The following is an 18624-nucleotide window of genomic DNA, read 5'->3' on the forward strand; positions in this document are numbered from 1 at the left end:
AATTGTATGTTGTCAAAACTCCCCAGGTGATTTTTTTTTTTTTTTTAAGTTTTGGTTGTGCTGGGTCTTTGTTTTCATAAGGGCTTTTCTTTAATTATGAGCAGGGACTCCTCTTTAGTTGCGATGCATGCACTTCTCATTGCCGTGGCTTCTCTCGTTTTGGAGCACTAGCCCCAGAGTGCGTGGGCTCAGTAGTTGTGGCCCACAGGCTTAGTTTCTCTGAGGCATGTGGGATCTTCCCAGACTATGGATCGAACCATGTTTCCTGCACTGGCAGGCCGATTCTTTACCACTGAGCCACCAGGAAAGTCCTGCACCTCTGGGTTTTTGCAAAAGGGCAAATGATTTAGCATCTCCATGATTGGTGCCTCCTGAGTCCATGGCTCTGATCTGAACCATTTCTGAGGGCTGCCTGGGCACTTGGTGCTTTTGAGGCAAATGTAAAAGTCCAGGTCACAGCCAAAAGATGGCAAGGAAAGGGTGAGGGAGGGGGACTGAACAAGTTAATTTTTATAATAGTGATGGTGTTCATTGTTATTGTTTTAAGGTATTATTTCTTAGACACACTAAAAAAAGTCTGGAGTTCGCTTGATAATTCAGGCAAATGATTAGTGTTTTGGGTTATTAAAATTATCAGCACTGTAAAGAAAGGAGAAATGGAGAAAGGAAACAGATCAAGTCAGAGGACAAAAGTACCTTATTTTAAAAGGTTATTAGAATTACCAGAGTTTGAAAAGAGTGTTGAAAAGAGTCTGTAAACATCCATTAGGAGAAGCAACAAAAACTTGGGCAACACTCATATGGTTCAGAGAATCAGACTTGTGAGAAGTAAATGTCTTATTTACTCCAGGATCTCTTTTTTCAGAGTTTTTATTATAGGCATTTTTAAATATGTGAAATTAAAGAGAATGGTGAAATGGCACCGCATGGACCGGTCGTCCAGCCTCAGCAGGTCTCAGCTCCTAGCTGGTGTGCTTGTTTCACGTGCACTCTCACCTACCCCAGGTTATTTGGAGACAAGTCTCAGATAATATATTGTTTCACCCATAAGTATTTTACTAAGTTTTCTTTTTTAAATATTTGTTTATTTGGCTGCACCTGGTCTTAGTTGTGGCACATGGGATCTAGTTCCCTGATCAGGAATCGAACCTGGTCTTCCTTCATTGGGAGCACAGAGTCTTAGCCACTGGACCACCAGGAAAGTCCCTAAGTTTCCTTTTTAAATGACTCCTTTTTTCAAACATAAGCATTAATACATCTAAAAAAACCAAAATTGGTTCTTAATATCGTCAGATAACAGTTCAAGTTTCCCTAGGCTTTTAAAAGCGATCCAGGATCTCTTGATTTCTCACTTAATTATTTTTCTTTCGGTTGTCTCCATAAGGTCCGAAAGGCTCTGCGGAGTGCAGAGGCCTATGAAAATTTCCTGCGCTGTCTTGTTATCTTTAACCAGGAGGTGATCTCTCGGGCAGAGCTTGTTCAGTTAGTCTCTCCATTCCTGGGGTAAGTGGAATCAGGAGCTTGGCCCTGATGCATGATATGGAGGTGAAATAAAACTTAGTTTGTGGGAGTAGATGATGGACAAAATTAATTTGATTGTGGTGGGTCAGTTGACTCATAAAATGTTAGTGCTAAGAGAGTCCTCTGCAAAGTCTTCTAGTTCAACTTTGGAAATGAAAAAATTGGCAGATGGCGCGTTGGCCAAGACTAGTGGTCTCCTGATCCCCTGACCAATGTTGGATGTTTTACATAGACCAGTCTCTTCCAGGGTTCTAGAATCTTGACTTTGACAACCAAAGAATTATCTGAACTTTGAAACAATATTCTTGATTAGAAGGATGGCTGGTTCTCGCCTTGTTTCTGTACAGTTCTTGCGTCACTGCCTTAACTGATCTTAGAGCACTCTGTAAGAAAAGGAGAAGCCAGGTATTTAAAAGCAGTACTTCTTAGGTAAGAAGTGATAATTGTCACTGGGATTTGTCCAGAGATAGCAGAGTTCTGACTACATCAAATGGTAGTCACACCTCAGCGTTACTGCATAATGCTTCTACTTGCTCACTAGTTTTTGGTTTGATTCTTTAGGAAATTCCCAGAATTGTTTAATTGGTTTAAAAACTTCCTGGGCTATAAGGAGTCTGTACATCTGGAAACCTTTCCAAAGGAACGGGCCACAGAGGGCATTGCCATGGAGATAGATTATGCCTCATGTAAACGGTTGGGCTCCAGCTATCGAGCCCTACCAAAGAGTTACCAGCAGCCCAAGTGTACGGGACGGACTCCTCTCTGTAAAGAGGTAAGGCCTTCCAGGGAAGGTATCAGCCCTGAGTCCTCAGCTTCCTCCAGAAGGGAGTAGTACCTGGAATGGAGGATGCATACAAACCAGGAAATCAAAATCCTTTTCTGTCTTTTTTCAAAAGAAAATGTTTTGTACTTATATTGAGAACCTTTTTTTAACTACCTTTTTAAACTTGCTACAGGTGAAACTTTTAATGTTAACTGTTTCTTCCCTCCCCTAAAGTTTTCTTTTTTAATTGAGAAAGCCTAATCACCAGAAAACTTTGTTACACTTTTGTTTCAATTGATCTTCTTTTACCCAAAGGTTTTAAATGATACCTGGGTTTCCTTCCCATCCTGGTCTGAGGACTCCACTTTTGTTAGTTCCAAGAAAACGCAGTATGAAGAACATATCTATCGTTGTGAAGATGAACGTTTTGAGGTACAAGCTCCTTTATCATTTGAAGTTTGGGGAAATGAGAGATTCGGAAAGACAGGATATCTTAAATACCAACCTGAGAGGACTGGCTTTTAAGACCAAAGAGCAAGAGGCTCATTTTCTTCTGTGGTAAATGCTTGTTGTATTTACCATGTTTTATGACTTTGTCAGATATGTTAGTAATATTTTCATGACAAATGTGACTTATCTAGGCCACTTTAGCCCTTTTAACTGAAATTAAAATATAAATAATGGGATTTTTACTCCATTTGCTGAATAATACTCCTTTGAATTTTTTTTTTTTTTTTTTTTTTTTTTTTAATATTATTTTATTAGTTGGAGGCCAATCACTTTACAACATTTCAGTGGGTTTTGTCATACATTGACATGAATCAGCCATATAGTTACATGTATTCCCCATCCCGATCCCCCCTCCCACCTCCCTCCCCACCCGACTCCTCAGGGTCCTCCCAGTGCACCAGGCCCGAGCACCTGACTCATGTATCCCACCTGGGCTGGTGGTCCGTTTCACCATAGATAATATACATGCTGTTCTTTCAAAACATCCCACCCTCACGTTCTCCCCCAGAGTTCAAAAGTCTGTTCTGTATTTCTGTGTCTCTTTTTCTGTTTTGCATATAGGGTTATCGCCACCATCTATCTAAATTCCGTATATATGTGTTAGTATACTGTAATGTTCTTTATCTTTCTGACTTACTTCACTCTGTATAATGGGCTCCAGTTTCATCCATCTCATTAGAACTGATTCAAATGAATTCTTTTTAACGGCTGAGTAATATTCCATGGTGTATATGTACCACAGCTTCCTTATCCATTCATCTGCTGATGGGCATCTAGGTTGCTTCCATGTCCTGGCTATTATAAACAGTGCTGCGATGAACATTGGGGTGCACGTGTCTCTTTCAGATCTGGATTCCTCAGTGTGTATGCCCAGAAGTGGTATTGCTGGGTCATATGGCAGTTCTATTTCCAGTTTTTTAAGAAATCTCCACACTGTTTTCCATAGTGGCTGTACTAGTTTGCATTCCCACCAACAGTGTAAGAGGGTTCCTTTTTCTCCACACCCTCTCCAGCATTTATTGCTTGTAGACTTTTGGATAGCAGCCATCCTGACTGGCGTGTAATGGTACCTCATTGTGGTTTTGATTTGCATTTCTCTGATGATGAGTGATGTTGAGCATCTTTTCATGTGTTTGTTAGCCATCTGTATGTCTTCTTTGGAGAAATGTCTGTTTAGTTCTTTGGCCCATTTTTTGATTGGGTCGTTTATTTTTCTGGAATTGAGCTTCAGGAGTTGCTTGTATATTTTTGAGATTAATCCTTTGTCTGTTTCCTCATTTGTTATTATTTTCTCCCAATCTGAGGGCTGTCTTTTCACCTTACTTATAGTTTCCTTTGTTGTGCAAAAGCTTTTAATTTTCATTAAGTCCCATTTGTTTATTTTTGCTTTTATTTCCAATATTCTGGGAGGTGGGTCATAGAAGATCTTGCTGTGATTTATGTCGGAGAGTGTTTTGCCTATGTTCTCCTCTAGGAGTTTTATAGTTTCTGGTCTTACATTTAGATCTTTAATCCATTTTGAGTTTATTTTTGTGTATGGTGTTAGGAAGTGTTCTAGTTTCATTCTTTTACAAGTGGTTAACCAGTTTTCCCAGCACCACTTGTTAAAGAGATTGTCTTTTTTCCATTGTATATCCTTGCCTCCTTTGTCAAAGATAAGCTGTCCATAGGTTCGTGGATTTATCTCTGGGCTTTCTATTCTGTTCCATTGATCTATATTTCTGTCTTTGTGCCAGTACCATACTGTCTTGATGACTGTGGCTTTGTAGTAGAGTCTGAAGTCAGGCAGGTTGATTCCTCCAGTTCCATTCTTCTTTCTCAAGATTACTTTGGCTATTCGCGGTTTTTTGTATTTCCATACAAATTGTGAAATTATTTGTTCTAATTCTGTGAAAAATACCGTTGGTAGCTTGATAGGGATTGCATTGAATCTATAGATTGCTTTGGGTAGAATAGCCATTTTGACAATATTGATTCTTCCAATCCATGAACACGGTATGTTTCTCCAACTGTTTGTGTCCTCTTTGATTTCTTTCATCAGTGTTTTATAGTTTTCTATGTATAGGTCTTTTGTTTCTTTAGGTAGATATACTCCTAAGTATTTTATTCTTTTTGTTGCAATGGTGAATGGTATTGTTTCCTTAATTTCTCTTTCTGTTTTTTCATTGTTAGTGTATAGGAATGCAAGGGATTTCTGTGTGTTAATTTTATATCCTGCAACTTTACTATATTCATTAATTAGCTCTAGTAATTTTCTGGTAGAGTCTTTAGGGTTTTCTATGTAGAGGATCATGTCATCTGCAAACAGCGAGAGTTTCACTTCTTCTTTTCCTATCTGGATTCCTTTTATGTCTTTTTCTGCTCTGATTGCTGTGGCCAAAACTTCCAACACTATGTTGAATAGTAGTGGTGAGAGTGGGCATCCTTGTCTTGTTCCTGATTTCAGAGGAAATGCTTTCAATTTTTCACCATTGAGGGTGATGCTTGCTGTGGGTTTGTCATATATAGCTTTTATTATGTTGAGGTATGTTCCTTCTATTCCTGCTTTCTGGAGAGTTTTAATCATAAATGAGTGTTGAATTTTGTCAAAGGCTTTCTCTGCATCTATTGAGATAATCATATGTTTTTTATCTTTCAATTTGTTAATGTGGTGTATTACGTTGATCGATTTGCGGATATTAAAGAATCCTTGCATTCCTGGGATAAAGCCCACTTGGTCATGGTGTATGATTTTTTTAATATGTTGTTGGATTCTGTTTGCTAGAATTTTGTTAAGGATTTTTGCATCTATGTTCATCAGTGATATTGGCCTGTAGTTTTCTTTTTTTGTGGCATCTTTGTCTGGTTTTGGAATTAGGGTGATGGTGGCCTCATAGAATGAGTTTGGAAGTTTACCTTCTTCTGCAATTTTCTGGAAGAGTTTGAGTAAGATAGGTGTTAGCTCTTCTCTAAATTTTTGGTAGAATTCAGCTGTGAAGCCATCTGGTCCTGGGCTTTTGTTTGCTGGAAGATTTCTGATTACAGTTTCGATTTCCTTGCTTGTGATGGCTCTGTTAAGATCTTCTATTTCTTCCTGGTTCAGTTTTGGAAAGTTATACTTTTCTAAGAATTTGTCCATTTCATCCAAGTTGTCCATTTTATTGGCATAGAGCTGCTGGTAGTAGTCTCTTATGATCCTTTGTATTTCAGTGTTGTCTGTTGTGATCTCACCCTTTTCATTTCTTATTTTGTTAATTTGGTTCTTCTCTCTTTGTTTCTTAATGAGTCTTGCTAATGGTTTGTCAATTTTGTTTATTTTTTCAAAAAACCAGCTTTTAGCTTTGTTGATTTTTGCTATGGTCTCTTTAGTTTCTTTTGCATTTATTTCTGCCCTAATTTTTAAGATTTCTTTCCTTCTGCTAACCCTGGGGTTCTTCATTTCTTCCTTCTCTAATTGTTTTAGGTGTAGAGTTAGGTTATTTATTTGGCTTTTTTCTTGTTTCTTGATGTGTGCCTGTAATGCTATGAACCTTCCCCTTAGCACTGCTTTTACAGTGTCCCATAGGTTTTGGGTTGTTGTGTTTTCATTTTCATTTATTTCTATACATACTTTGATTTCTTTTTTGATTTCTTCTATGATTTGTTGGTTATTCAGAAGCGTGTTATTTAGCCTCCATATGTTGGAATTTTTAACAATTTTTTTCCTGTAATTGAGATCTAATCTTACTGCACTGTGGTCAGAAAAGATGACTGGAATGATTTCAATTTTTTTGAATTTTCCAAGACCAGATTTATGGCCCAGGATGTGATCTATTCTGGAGAAGGTTCCGTGTGCACTTGAGAAAAAGGTGAAGTTAATTGTTTTGGGGTGAAATGTCCTATAGATATCAATTAGGTCTAGCTGGTCCATTGTATCATTTAAGGTTTGTGTTTCCTTGTTGATTTTCTGTTTAGTTGATCTATCCATGGTTGTGAGTGGGGTATTAAAGTCTCCCACTATTATTGTGTTATTATTAATTTCCTCTTTCATACTCGTTAGTGTTTGCCGTACATATTGCGGTGCTCCTATGTTGGGTGCATATATATTTATAATTGTTATATCTTCTTCTTGGATTGATCCTTTGATCATTATGTAGTGACCTTCTTTGTCTCTTTTCACATCCTTTATTTGAAAGTCTATTTTATCTGATATGAGTATTGCGACTCCTGCTTTCTTTTGGTCTCCGTTTGCGTGAAATATTTTTTTCCAGCCCTTCACTTTGAGTCTGTATGTGTCCCTTGTTTTGAGGTGGGTCTCTTGTAGACAGCATATATAGGGGTCTTGTTTTTGTATCCATTCAGCCAATCTTTGTCTTTTGGTTGGGGCATTCAACCCATTTACATTTAAGGTAATTATTGATAGGTGTGGTCCCGTTGTCATTTACTTTGTTGTTTTGGGTTCACGTTTATACAACCTTTCTGCATTTCCTGTCTAGAGAAGATCCTTTAGCATTTGTTGAAGAGCTGGTTTGGTGGTGCTGAATTCTCTCAGCTTTTGCTTGTCTGTAAAGCTTTTGAATTCTCCTTCATATCTGAATGAGATCCTTGCTGGGTACAGTAATCTAGGTTGTAGGTTATTCTCTTTCATTACTTTCAGTATGTCCTGCCATTCCCTTCTGGCCTGGAGGGTTTCTATTGATAGATCAGCTGTTATCCTTATAGGAATCCCTTTGTGTGTTATTTGTTGTTTCTCCCTTGCTGCTTTTAGTATTTGTTTCCTTTGAATTTTTAATGGCATTTTAAAGGTTATTGTGTCCTATGTAGTATTTAAAATCAGTATCTTAAGACCTAGTGGGCTTTTTTGTAGCTATTTTAAATTACTTATCTTAAAGTGTATATTATTTTTAGCAGGTATCTTACTAACATGGTTAGCAAACCAGTGCTCCTGTGAGAACTGGAACTCTTCTGTCATATTTCTGGTGTTGATTTGTCTCCTTTTGAAAGAAAGTTGAGGTAGGGACTTCATTTTAAAGTAGTTGGGAAGGGAAGAGCTGGAGTGAAGAAACGAGCTGGTCGAGAGCCCTGATACCAGGAGTGGGAAGTACTGGAAACAGACTCAGTTCCCAGTGTCTGGTTTGCTGATATCAACAAAAAGGGAATGTTAAATGTGTCTAGAGAAGGAAAATTACATGCCTTCTTTTTAACATATTTATTATATAAAACCGACTGTCCCTGCTCTTCCTATGGATGGGAGATGTCTTGCTTCTTTTTTAACCCATACTGATTTAGCTCTCTGCCAGTTATCCCCCTTCACACTTGCTTCCCCTGCTTCTGGCATGTTTTGAATGAAGAGCCACATGTTGGTTGGTCCGCTGGGCCCCAGTGTTTATGAGGAGCTTCAACCATTTGCAGAAAACTCAGCCGTGACAGATGTTAACTTCTATGGAAAGTTTTATCAAGCTGAAGAAAGCATTTCTTTTTTTTAACCTATGTTTAGTCAGTTTCAATGATGTGTTAGCAGAGATTGACGCCTGTTTTTGACAGGATATTCTTATTCTCAACTAGTATGCCTGCAGAGGAGAGGCATCAGCCTCATTTCCTGCTTGTTATTGCAGTAGTGAAGATGAAAGAAATGTGTTTGTGTATGCACATGTACATGCTGAGGATTGGATGGGGTAGACTAATTTGAATCCTTTGTACATCAGGATTGGTTAATATTCCTGCAATACAGTCAACCCCTAAATCCCATTGACTTGAAAAAGACAGATTTATTTCCTTGTCATACTGCATGCGCATTGATGTTCAGCCGAAGATTCCGTTCATCAGAATTGCTTGGGGGCCTGGGCTGGCAGAGTGCCACCATCATGAACAGTGCCAGTGACTAGGGGAAGAGCTCAGATGGATCTTGCACCCTTAAATGTTCTAGCCTAGAAGTAGTGGATGTTACTTTAACTCATCTGTTAACAGCTCATAGGCCAGAACTAGTTACATGGCCCTAGCTAATCTCAAGGCAGCCAGGAAATCCAAGCCATCATTTATCATCAGTGGGGAAAGGGGGCATTAAAATTTTTGACAAAACGACTACCATAGTCCTCAAACTAGAAAATTAGGAAACACTTATACAGAGTCATAGACCCTTGAGACTGTTCATTTCCTTTATTTTCTGTTTCTCATCTAGAAAATTTTTGGAAAAAAGGTAACTCAAGGTTGCTAGTCATGTCTTTAACCAGGTTAGGGAATATTCAGAATTTAAATGGTTATGCACAGATACAACATTGAAGCCCTCCAGGAATGCTCTTATTATTAGTAGATGTGGAACAAGACATTGAACATTTAAACATTTTAAGTTACTCTGAAAAACTTTGCTCATGAGATTGATTTACTATCTTGAATGGTCTTCTCGGGATTTGGTGGTAGTGATTGTTATTGTTTGTAACAGATCTGAGTAATTCACAAAAGTTCAGGGAAAAGTGCCAGTAAGGTTGCCTCCTCTTAGGTCCCTCTGGCGTGGGGGCCAGTAGTCCTCAATAAACCACATTGGTGGTGCTAGAAGTATTAACTACTTCTTTGTTGTTGTTGTTCTGTTGCTAAGACGACTCTTTGCGAGCCTGTGGACTGCAGCACATCAGGCTTCCCTGTCCTTCACTTATCTCCCTGAATTTGCTCAAATTCATGTCCATTGAGTCGGTGATGCCATCCAACCATCTCATTCTCTGTTGCCCCCTTTCTCCTGCTCTCAATGTTTCCCAGCATCAGAGTCTTTTCCAGTGAGTCAGCTCTTCGCATCAGGTGGCCAAAGTTTTAGAGCTTCAGTTTCATCATCAGTCCTTTCAATGAATATTCAGGGTTTGGATGTTTGCTGTGTATCTGGTATTGTGCTGAATCCTTTATGTGGGTTGTATTGTTAAATCCAGAACACAACCTTGTGAGAATAGGTGGTGGTATTCTGTTTTACTGATAAGCTAACAGTTTTATTTGGCCATGGTATGGCAGAGCCCAGATTCAAATCCAGGAAGTTTGACTTCCACCTTCTACTCCGGACAGCTATTCTGTTCTGGTTTGGGTCCTGAGCATCCTTTGTCTTTTTTTTTTTTTTTTCTTTTTAGCTTGATGTGGTTTTAGAGACCAATCTGGCAACTATCCGGGTTCTGGAAGCAATACAGAAGAAACTTTCCCGCTTGTCTGCTGAAGAACAAGCCAAATTTCGCTTGGACAACACCCTCGGGGGCACATCGGAAGTCATCCACCGAAAAGCACTCCAAAGGATATATGCTGACAAAGCAGCTGACATCATTGATGGTCTGAGAAAGAATCCTTCCATTGCCGTCCCAATTGTCCTTAAAAGGTACCTGAGTGCACATGCCCTTCATGTTTTAGTGTGTTTCTCAACAGATTTAGTGCCCCATTAAAAAAGGTTCTCCTTTTCGGCCCAGTTATTCCATGAGACCTCCATTTCTTCCCAACCTCGGCTGTAGGAAGTCAGGTGAATAGTGTGGGATAGTGGAGCTTCATGATGGGGTTCTGTGTCACCAACAGCAGAGAACAAACCTTTCCAGTCCACACTGGAATGCTCTGTGTGTTTAGGGGGATATTTTAAAATAGAGAACAAAGAAGAAAACAGCCACCCATGTTCTTGCTACTCAGTACTAACTGATGTTCACATCTTCTGTTTTTTAATAAGAAAAATCACTTTGTCTCTATAAAATTGGCATGTTACTTAAAAAGCCTTAGCATCCCATAAAAATCCAAGAATGTCTTCTTTCTCTTAACCAACCTTCAAACCAAGGTATAGAGGGGCCGTTGAACCCACCTAAATAAGGCTGTAGGTATCAAGGAGGGGGCTAGGGCTGAGCCCCAGGCTCCTCGAAGTCCGTGGCGATCTGTGCTCTACTATAAATCTGGTCCTCCCTCTGTATCACCTGGTGAAAACTTATCCACTGCACAGTTGACACATGCCCAGATTTTCTTGTTCCTCCCCAGTCTTCCTCTCAAGAGCTGGCAGAAGGTGTTTGTCTTCCTGCCAGTGGCATTTAACTTTTGTCTTCGAGGTGGAGGATATCCTTCAGTTCTAGTGCTGGTTTTGATTTTATTCTCCTCTCTTCCAGAGGATCAGAGTCAGTTGTTTTCATTGGAACTTCCAACCTCAGTCCAGAGGAGCATTGTTATACAAGTTCTCTGCTCTTGGACATTTGCATTTACATTAGCATAATAAACATTCTCAGAAGTCCTATAGTAAAAAAACTTGTTTCACTTTGTTTTAACTGGCCAAGGAAGAGAATCTACTTTTCTAGGGTATTCTGTGGAATGTTGTTTGAGAAATAACTGTTCTTAGCAAGATTTCTGACTTTGGAATAAATTACTTCCCCATAGTAAGTCCTGAATGAGTAGTTTTCTCATGTATCAGAGATTGACTAGTTTGAATAAATTTACCCCAAAGTTGCCAACAGATTTGACAGATCTGCTATACCTTTTGACCTTTGAAATAAAGTAAACCTGACATATTTCTTCCTTTTTACGGATAAGGAAGCAGTCTTACATGGCTAGTGTGGCAGAGTCATGATTCCAGTCTGCGATTCTAATATGACTCCTTGCCTTAAAACTCCCTCCTCTGGACTCCCGTGTCTGTCTTTTTCCACCCTCTACCCTGCTAGGTTGAAGATGAAAGAGGAAGAATGGCGAGAAGCTCAGAGAGGCTTTAACAAGGTGTGGAGAGAGCAAAATGAGAAATACTACTTGAAATCTCTGGACCACCAAGGCATCAACTTTAAACAAAATGACACCAAGGTCCTAAGGTCCAAGAGCTTACTCAACGAGATTGAGAGTATCTATGATGAGGTGAGTTGGGGGTCTCAACATTTGTGAGAAGTCTCCAGTATATGCTCAGCATAGCTTTGACTCCTGCAAATTATCTTTGTTATATGAGCATGAGACCCTCCAAGGTTTGTTGCTTCATAGGATAGACTTCTATTCCCAGTTCTTCTGCCATTTTAAATCTAAGGCTCACTAAGCTGTTTTACTGGTTTTCTAGTTTTCCATCCTGGTTATAGTTCATGCCCACTGCCACCCTCTTCCACTTCTCTCCATATTTCCTTCCAGCAGTACCTTATATTCCTTCTTGTAGCCTATCTCAACTTTCCACAACTTAAAATACTATCTTCAATCCCCATACTCTTTCTTTCTTTGTTTTTGACCATGCTGTGTGGCTTGTGGGATTTAAGTTTCCCCACCAGGGACTGAACCCAGGCCTTTGGCACCGAGAGCGTGGAGTCTTATCCACTGGACTGCCAGAGAATTGCCCCCAGACTTTTTCTAATCCTTGTTTATTCGGCATCCTTCAGGATTATGTAGAGTACTGGGAGCTAGGATACAGAGATGAATAAGAAATTAATCCTCCTTTCTTTGAGCTCACAGTCTTAGGGGATGGATAGAAACAAATAGAGTATGATTGAGAATTTCTAGAAGTGGTGTGATCTTGAATTTTAAGCTTTATTATGAAAATATCAAGCATACATGAAAAGGGAGAGAACAGTAAAATGAACTGACATAAATTTAATTTCCTCTCTGTCTTGCCAGTTTTGTTATATCTGCCACCTTCCTCACTCCCAGAAGTATTTTATTTTATTTATTTATTTTTTCCCAGAAGTATTTTAAAAGAAATTTAAACCTCGTATCATATCCTCCATAAGTACTAATGTAAAATTTTAGAAGATGGTCCCCTTTCTTTCCTATTGTCTTTTAAAAGTCTCAGTGTCTGGGAGGTGCCAGTCATGGTACCTCCAGTCATTTTGGTATCAAACCACATCTTGCACATTATCTTTTTGTTTCTGGAAGTTTTTGATTGGAAAATAGTGGCCATTATGGTTAATAGAATGTACTACTGGCGTAATCTCGGAGGTCTGTTTGTTGCTTTTGTAGCTGTCACATAATACTTTGTCTCTCTCTCTCCTGGTAGAGGCAAGAGCAGGCTACAGAAGAAAACGCTGGTGTACCTGTTGGCCCACACCTTTCACTTGCCTATGAAGACAAACAGATTCTGGAAGATGCTGCTGCTCTGATTATCCACCACGTGAAGAGGCAGACAGGCATTCAGAAGGAAGACAAATATAAAATCAAGCAAATCATGCATCATTTTATTCCAGATCTGCTCTTTGCTCAGAGAGGTGATCTCTCAGATGTGGAGGAAGAGGAAGAAGAAGAGATGGATGTAGATGAAGCCACAGGGGCGGCTAAGAAGCACAATGGTGTTGGGGGCAGTCCCCCTAAGTCCAAGCTACTGTTTAGTAACACAGCAGCTCAGAAGTTAAGAGGGATGGATGAAGTGTACAACCTCTTCTATGTTAATAATAACTGGTATATCTTTATGCGGCTGCACCAGATACTCTGCTTGAGGCTGCTGCGGATCTGTTCCCAAGCTGAACGGCAAATTGAAGAAGAAAACCGAGAAAGAGAGTGGGAACGGGAAGTGCTGGGCATCAAGCGAGACAAGAGTGACAGCCCTGCCATCCAGCTGCGTCTCAAAGAACCTAGTGAGTGCTAGGGTTGTGGTCTGCAGAAGGTGTGAGAGCTCGGGGATGCAGGACCTAGTTAGACTCAGGCCTGCTTTCTTTTATGTTAATGCATAGAGCACAGGCAGTCCTTAGAGGCTGGCTGGGTTCAAATCCTAGCCCTGCAATTTATTGGTTGTGTGACCTTACTTAAACTCTCTGAACCTGTTTATCTGTAAACTGGAGGTGCTACTTGTTATCTTGTGGGGCTGCTGGGAGAATTGGGGGAAATACGCAAAGCACCCTGTGCCTTTCTTAGATCATAAATCTTTACTAGCTGGTACTGCCGACACCAAGGAAGTGGGTGTCAGTTACCGTCGTCAGTTTCCCAAATGGGAGGTCTCTCTTTGAAAGGACAGAGAATGACTGAAGCCTCATAGTTGGTTCCACTCCATGACAGAACAACTGTTTGTGCCTTAGACAATTGCAAAAAAGGAGATGGGGACTCAGGAGATGGTTTGAGACAGCAGAACAGGAATGAAGATAGAAAACTCAGAAAAAGGAAAATAAGGTTAAGGAAGCCTCCACATGTTGTATGTGATTCTGTGCTGCTTGCTTCTAGATCTCCCTTCAGGTTGTAAGTTAGGTACTTAAACTGTTAGCCAAAGCTCTTCTGTGAAACCTTCTTGTGTGTTCTTTATGAAATTCACTCTTTTGGCGTGAATTATCTCTTTATTTTAAAACTGTTAGTAATGTAAGAAGCCCATGTGAAGCCCTGGCCACCTATCTATTGGAGAGCTGATGACCTTGGAAATTAATTCTAAAAGCCTTTATCTGGATTAATCCTAGCTTGAGAGAGACATATTTTAGATTTCAGTGTGGCGATTCCCTCTGCTTGGGTAGAAACGAGAAAGATGACCTGATCTTGGCTTGACTGTTGACTTAACCTGATTTTTGAGGCTAACAGTTCATTCTTCAGTAATAGTGCCAAGCCTCCACTGATCATGGCTCACGTGGTTTGCACCAGTAGAACTCACAGTTTTATACTGATGTGAGAGCATTTTTTACAGTAATAGCACAGCCCATGCCTCTGCTGTGGATCTGAACAAGGTAATATTCTGTCAGGAAACTCAAGCCAGTTGCTTCTCTTAAATAGTAGTTGTCCTGTTTTGCCTGTCTTGAATGAATCTGTCACACTTCAAATAAATCTGTCACACTTCAAATAAATGGAAATGGACTCAACTCTTGCTCTCAGAGCGTTTCTCCCCCCCGTACAAGCTTTGCAAAGAGGTAGCTAAATGTCAAAGACAAAGAGTTCTCTTTGTAATTTTTTCTCACTGTAGTGAATTTTTTGTTGAAATACAACACATATACAGAATTACGTAACTCAGTGATTTTTACAAAGCAAGTACACCTGTGCATCCAGATCAGGAAACAACATAACCAGTAGCCCCCTTGCACTGCTGTCTGAATTGCCAGCACTGGAGATGAGATTTGCCAGTTTTTCAGCTTCATGTAAATAGGTCTTATTTTAGTAAGCTAAAGGTAGAGTCCTTTCACCTTTCCTTGTGCACTCTATTAGTTGCCAAATGTCTCTGTAACAACTGATAAGGTTTCTCTCTGGTGGTTGAAGTGATTCATATGCAGCAAGTATAGATCATTTGATGTAATTTGTGAAGTACAATGTTGGGAATCCACTTTTAAACAAAAGGACTTTGACAAATGCAGATACTTCATTATTCATAAAGGATTTAATCTGCCCTCCTAGTTTCCTGTTCCTGAGAGGTTACTCAGTGCTAGTGTTTGGTTCTGTCTGTCTTTTCTCTTCATCCCTTTATGCTTCGTTGAAATAGCTGTTTGAGCAAGTGACCCATGTGGGGGATACTCCCTTTGCAGGCTCCTCTCCTAGCAGGGAGCTGACAGCTTTTTGAAGAAACTTCTTCCCTGGAATATTTTGCTTTCCTGTCACGCATTGCCAGGCCACACTGTAAATAAGTGTTTTGGTCAGTCAGAGGGTTAGAAGCCGCTGTTGAAGTTGCAGCGTCACTCTCCTTTGATCGACAGTGCTGGGGTTGTGGCCACCTGTCAGATCTCATCTGTCTGCAGCAGACTGAATACTGAGGGTTTGTTCTGTCCAGTGCTTTTCAGGCCAGCTATGGGATTTGCCCTGCCCTCTCTTCCATCTTTTCTTAGCAGGGTAAGGCCTCACCTCTCCCCTCTTTCCCACAGTGGACGTTGATGTAGAAGATTATTACCCAGCTTTCCTGGACATGGTGCGGAGCCTGCTGGATGGCAACATAGACTCGTCCCAGTATGAAGATTCGCTGAGAGAGATGTTCACCATTCATGCCTACATTGCCTTTACCATGGACAAACTTATCCAGAGCATTGTCAGACAGGTGAGGGTGTGGTGCGGGCGAGGGTTGGGGAGGGAGACAGTCCTCATCTGCAGCTGGGTCAGGAAAGAGACGGGGCAAGTTTTCTTTGGGGAATGGGCAGGCAGTTTTCTCATGTGATAATGTTAACGAACACGCGGTTCTGTAGAGGGGAGGGAGAGGTTAATGTGATGTCACGTTTCTCCTGTTAACGGAGTGGAAGGGCTTCAGCCATGTGATCGACTGCTTTGCTTAGTGTGCCCTGGGAGGAGGAACCTACCTCAGCCGTGAGGTTTTGCCCCCAGCTCCCATCCTACCTTCACAGCCCCTATGTCAAGTACCCGGTGTGAGCTGTTTCCTCTTCTCTGAAAAGTGGAAGTATTAGTCACTCAGTCCTGTCTGAGTCTGTGACCCCATGGACTGTGGCCTGCCAGGCTCCTCTGTCCGTCGAATTCTCCAGGCAAGAATACTGGAGTGGGTTGCCATTTCCTTCTCCAGGGGATTTCCTGACGCAGGGATCGAAACCCGGTCTCCTGCATTGCAGGTGGATTTTTTTTTACTGTCTGAATAGGTGTTGGTAATTCTATGGACTTTCCTCATTTAACATTTGAAGTTCTTTTTACAGGAAGGGTTTTGTATAACATCTTTTATAATACTCTGTCTGCCTCACTATCTGAGACTCCCCTCTGAGTTAGGTTTGTAGTTGGTTTTGTGGTTTATTCTTGGGGTACCCTGGGAGTTTGTAGATATGTTGTTCTTTACAACAATGATAATTTTAAAGCAAATAACATGTAATAGGTTTCCATTCCTTTGCCTTTTGTTCTAAGTTCTTAAAGGTATCAGTCTGTTAGTGCTCTTTTTTTCTTTAATTAGTGGATTTATTTATTTTTGGTTGCAATGGGTCTCTGTTGCTGCACATGAGCTTTCTTTCATTATGGCAAGCGGGGGGCTGCTATTCATTGCGGTGATCAGGCTTCTCTTGTTGCAGAGCACGCACTCTAGGGCACAAGGGTTTAGTTGCTCTGAGGCACATGGAATCTTCCCAGACCAGGGATTGAACCTGTGTCACCTGTGTTGGCAGGCAGATTCCTATTCACTGCCCCACCAGGGAAGTCCCACTTTTTTCTTTTAAAGTGGAAAGTGCCTTCCTTAGGTAAAATCACAAAGGAATCCTTTGTGAGGTACTCTTGCTTTTGTCTTGAGTTTAGAAGGATGTGTGGCTTTGCACCCCTCACGGAGGATCTACTCAAAGTCAAGGAATAACTGAATCTTGGCATCTTAACAAAAATTGTCAGGGAGGGAGCTGCAAGTTGAAGCAGTTATTAGACCTTCCCTTAAGGGGTCTTTATGTTGAAAGACAGAAATCTTTACATGGATGTAATCAGCTATGGTCATAATTTTTGAGAGACTGATGCCTATTAATGTTCCCTAAATTTATATAAGAGAGTCCACTTGCCATAACATGTGCTTATGTTCTCTTCACAAGTTTGCTGTTGCTGTAGCTAGAAGTAAAGTCTTTCATACTATCAGCTCAACTTTAAAAATCCAATACTACCAGCTTTTTTTTTTTGTAAGCCCACAGTTGGTTTTTTAAACAATAGATTAGTGATTAGTCCATTTACTAGAAGCACCTGGTGATGATTTAAGTCAGTAATAAGTAAGGTCCAGTCTTTTTTTTATGGAGACAGATTGTATCTGGAAATCCAAATCTAGTGTTTTAAAAACGTACATTTAAGCTTCTCAGCTTAGCTCCTGAATTGGAGACATAATATTTCTCCTTAAATCCTTTGCTGTTCTCCCAGAGTTCATTATTGACTGGAGGTGGAATATACATTGCAGGGTCAAACCATATATTTAGCTTACTTTTCCAGACTAGTTTAATACGGGTTTGCTCAAGAATACAGTAGGCAGTCTCACAAATGTCTAGTGTGGGGCTGAAAGTATGGCCAGACCAGGTAGGGACTAGCCTGGGAAGGTTAACTCTCTGGCATGCCTCTTTTCTGGACATCTCCCCCATCCTCATGCTTCTCTCTGCAGATGAACATCTGGCCCCCTGAGTGTTTTCAGCGCTGATATTACCAACCTTTCCAATCCAGGTGCTCCTCTGTAAAATGTCTGTCTACCAGACACACTCATTGTGTCATTTCAGTTTAGTAGGAAAGAGAATCTGACAAGCCTAGCATTGGGTTGGGAGTTGCCTAGTTGTGCCTAGATTTATAATGCTACCCTTTCCAAAGACTGGGTGGGGCCAGAAATCCAAGAAGAGGGTGTGGAAGGAGTCGGTGACCTTTACCAGGAAAGTATAAAGATGTATCTACATAGTAGAGACCATGCTTTGTATACTTTTTTTTTAACACTGCTTTTTTCTCTTAAACACTGTGTTTTAAGGTTTCCACTGTATTTTCAAGTTATAAGCATTATTTTAACAGTCACATTAAAAGCTGTTGTATGGCCTAATTGTAATTTAGTTGCTGGCCTTTCTACCACCCATCGGGTCACTCACCGTCTGACCTTACATTTTGTCCATTTATCTACAAATACACATACTTGTCATTTAAGACTTTTTCAAATGTTAAAAATAAGTAGTTGTCATAGTTACTAGTGCTTCAAAAAGAGTGTATCTTCCTAAAAATAGAATGGCTTAGCGGTTATGAGAATTTTAAAGTAAAATAGATAAACTGTTATTGCAATTAACGTTTTGCTTTCTTCTTTATCTGTTTTTCACATCCTGTGGCGTTTTAAGGGGTAAAATTTCATTTGAAGGAATTTTTATTTTATGATAGATGATATCGTCACGACCTATAAGAATGGAATCACTGAACAACTTGCTAGTCATCAGAGAGTTTAATAAGATAGTCACAGAAGTTACCATTAGTCCATCATGACTGACATGTATTGAAAATGAGTTCATTTGCATAAAATTTACATACTATGCTTTTATTATCAGATGTGGAAAAATAGGGAGTGTGTTAGAAAGAATATTGGCCTGGGGTCCAGAAACTTGAATATTCAT

General features: G+C 40.2%; 1 protein-coding gene across 3 annotated transcripts in view; it reads left to right on the forward strand.

The window, feature by feature from the left end:
- The window catches only part of SIN3A (SIN3 transcription regulator family member A), a 71952-nt gene that overhangs the window by 37263 nt on the left and 16065 nt on the right, over positions 1-18624 (forward strand). For all 3 annotated transcript variants that reach the window (XM_065906794.1, XM_065906796.1, XM_065906795.1), the window contains exons 10-16: positions 1385-1503; positions 2083-2293; positions 2600-2716; positions 9859-10097; positions 11404-11587; positions 12705-13278; positions 15466-15635. In XM_065906794.1, coding sequence (XP_065762866.1) covers positions 1385-1503; positions 2083-2293; positions 2600-2716; positions 9859-10097; positions 11404-11587; positions 12705-13278; positions 15466-15635 — 1614 coding nt within the window. The remainder of the gene's footprint in view (positions 1-1384; positions 1504-2082; positions 2294-2599; positions 2717-9858; positions 10098-11403; positions 11588-12704; positions 13279-15465; positions 15636-18624) is intronic.

Source organism: Muntiacus reevesi, chromosome 15 (assembly GCF_963930625.1).
Source record: "Muntiacus reevesi chromosome 15, mMunRee1.1, whole genome shotgun sequence".
Taxonomy (NCBI): domain Eukaryota; kingdom Metazoa; phylum Chordata; class Mammalia; order Artiodactyla; family Cervidae; genus Muntiacus; species Muntiacus reevesi.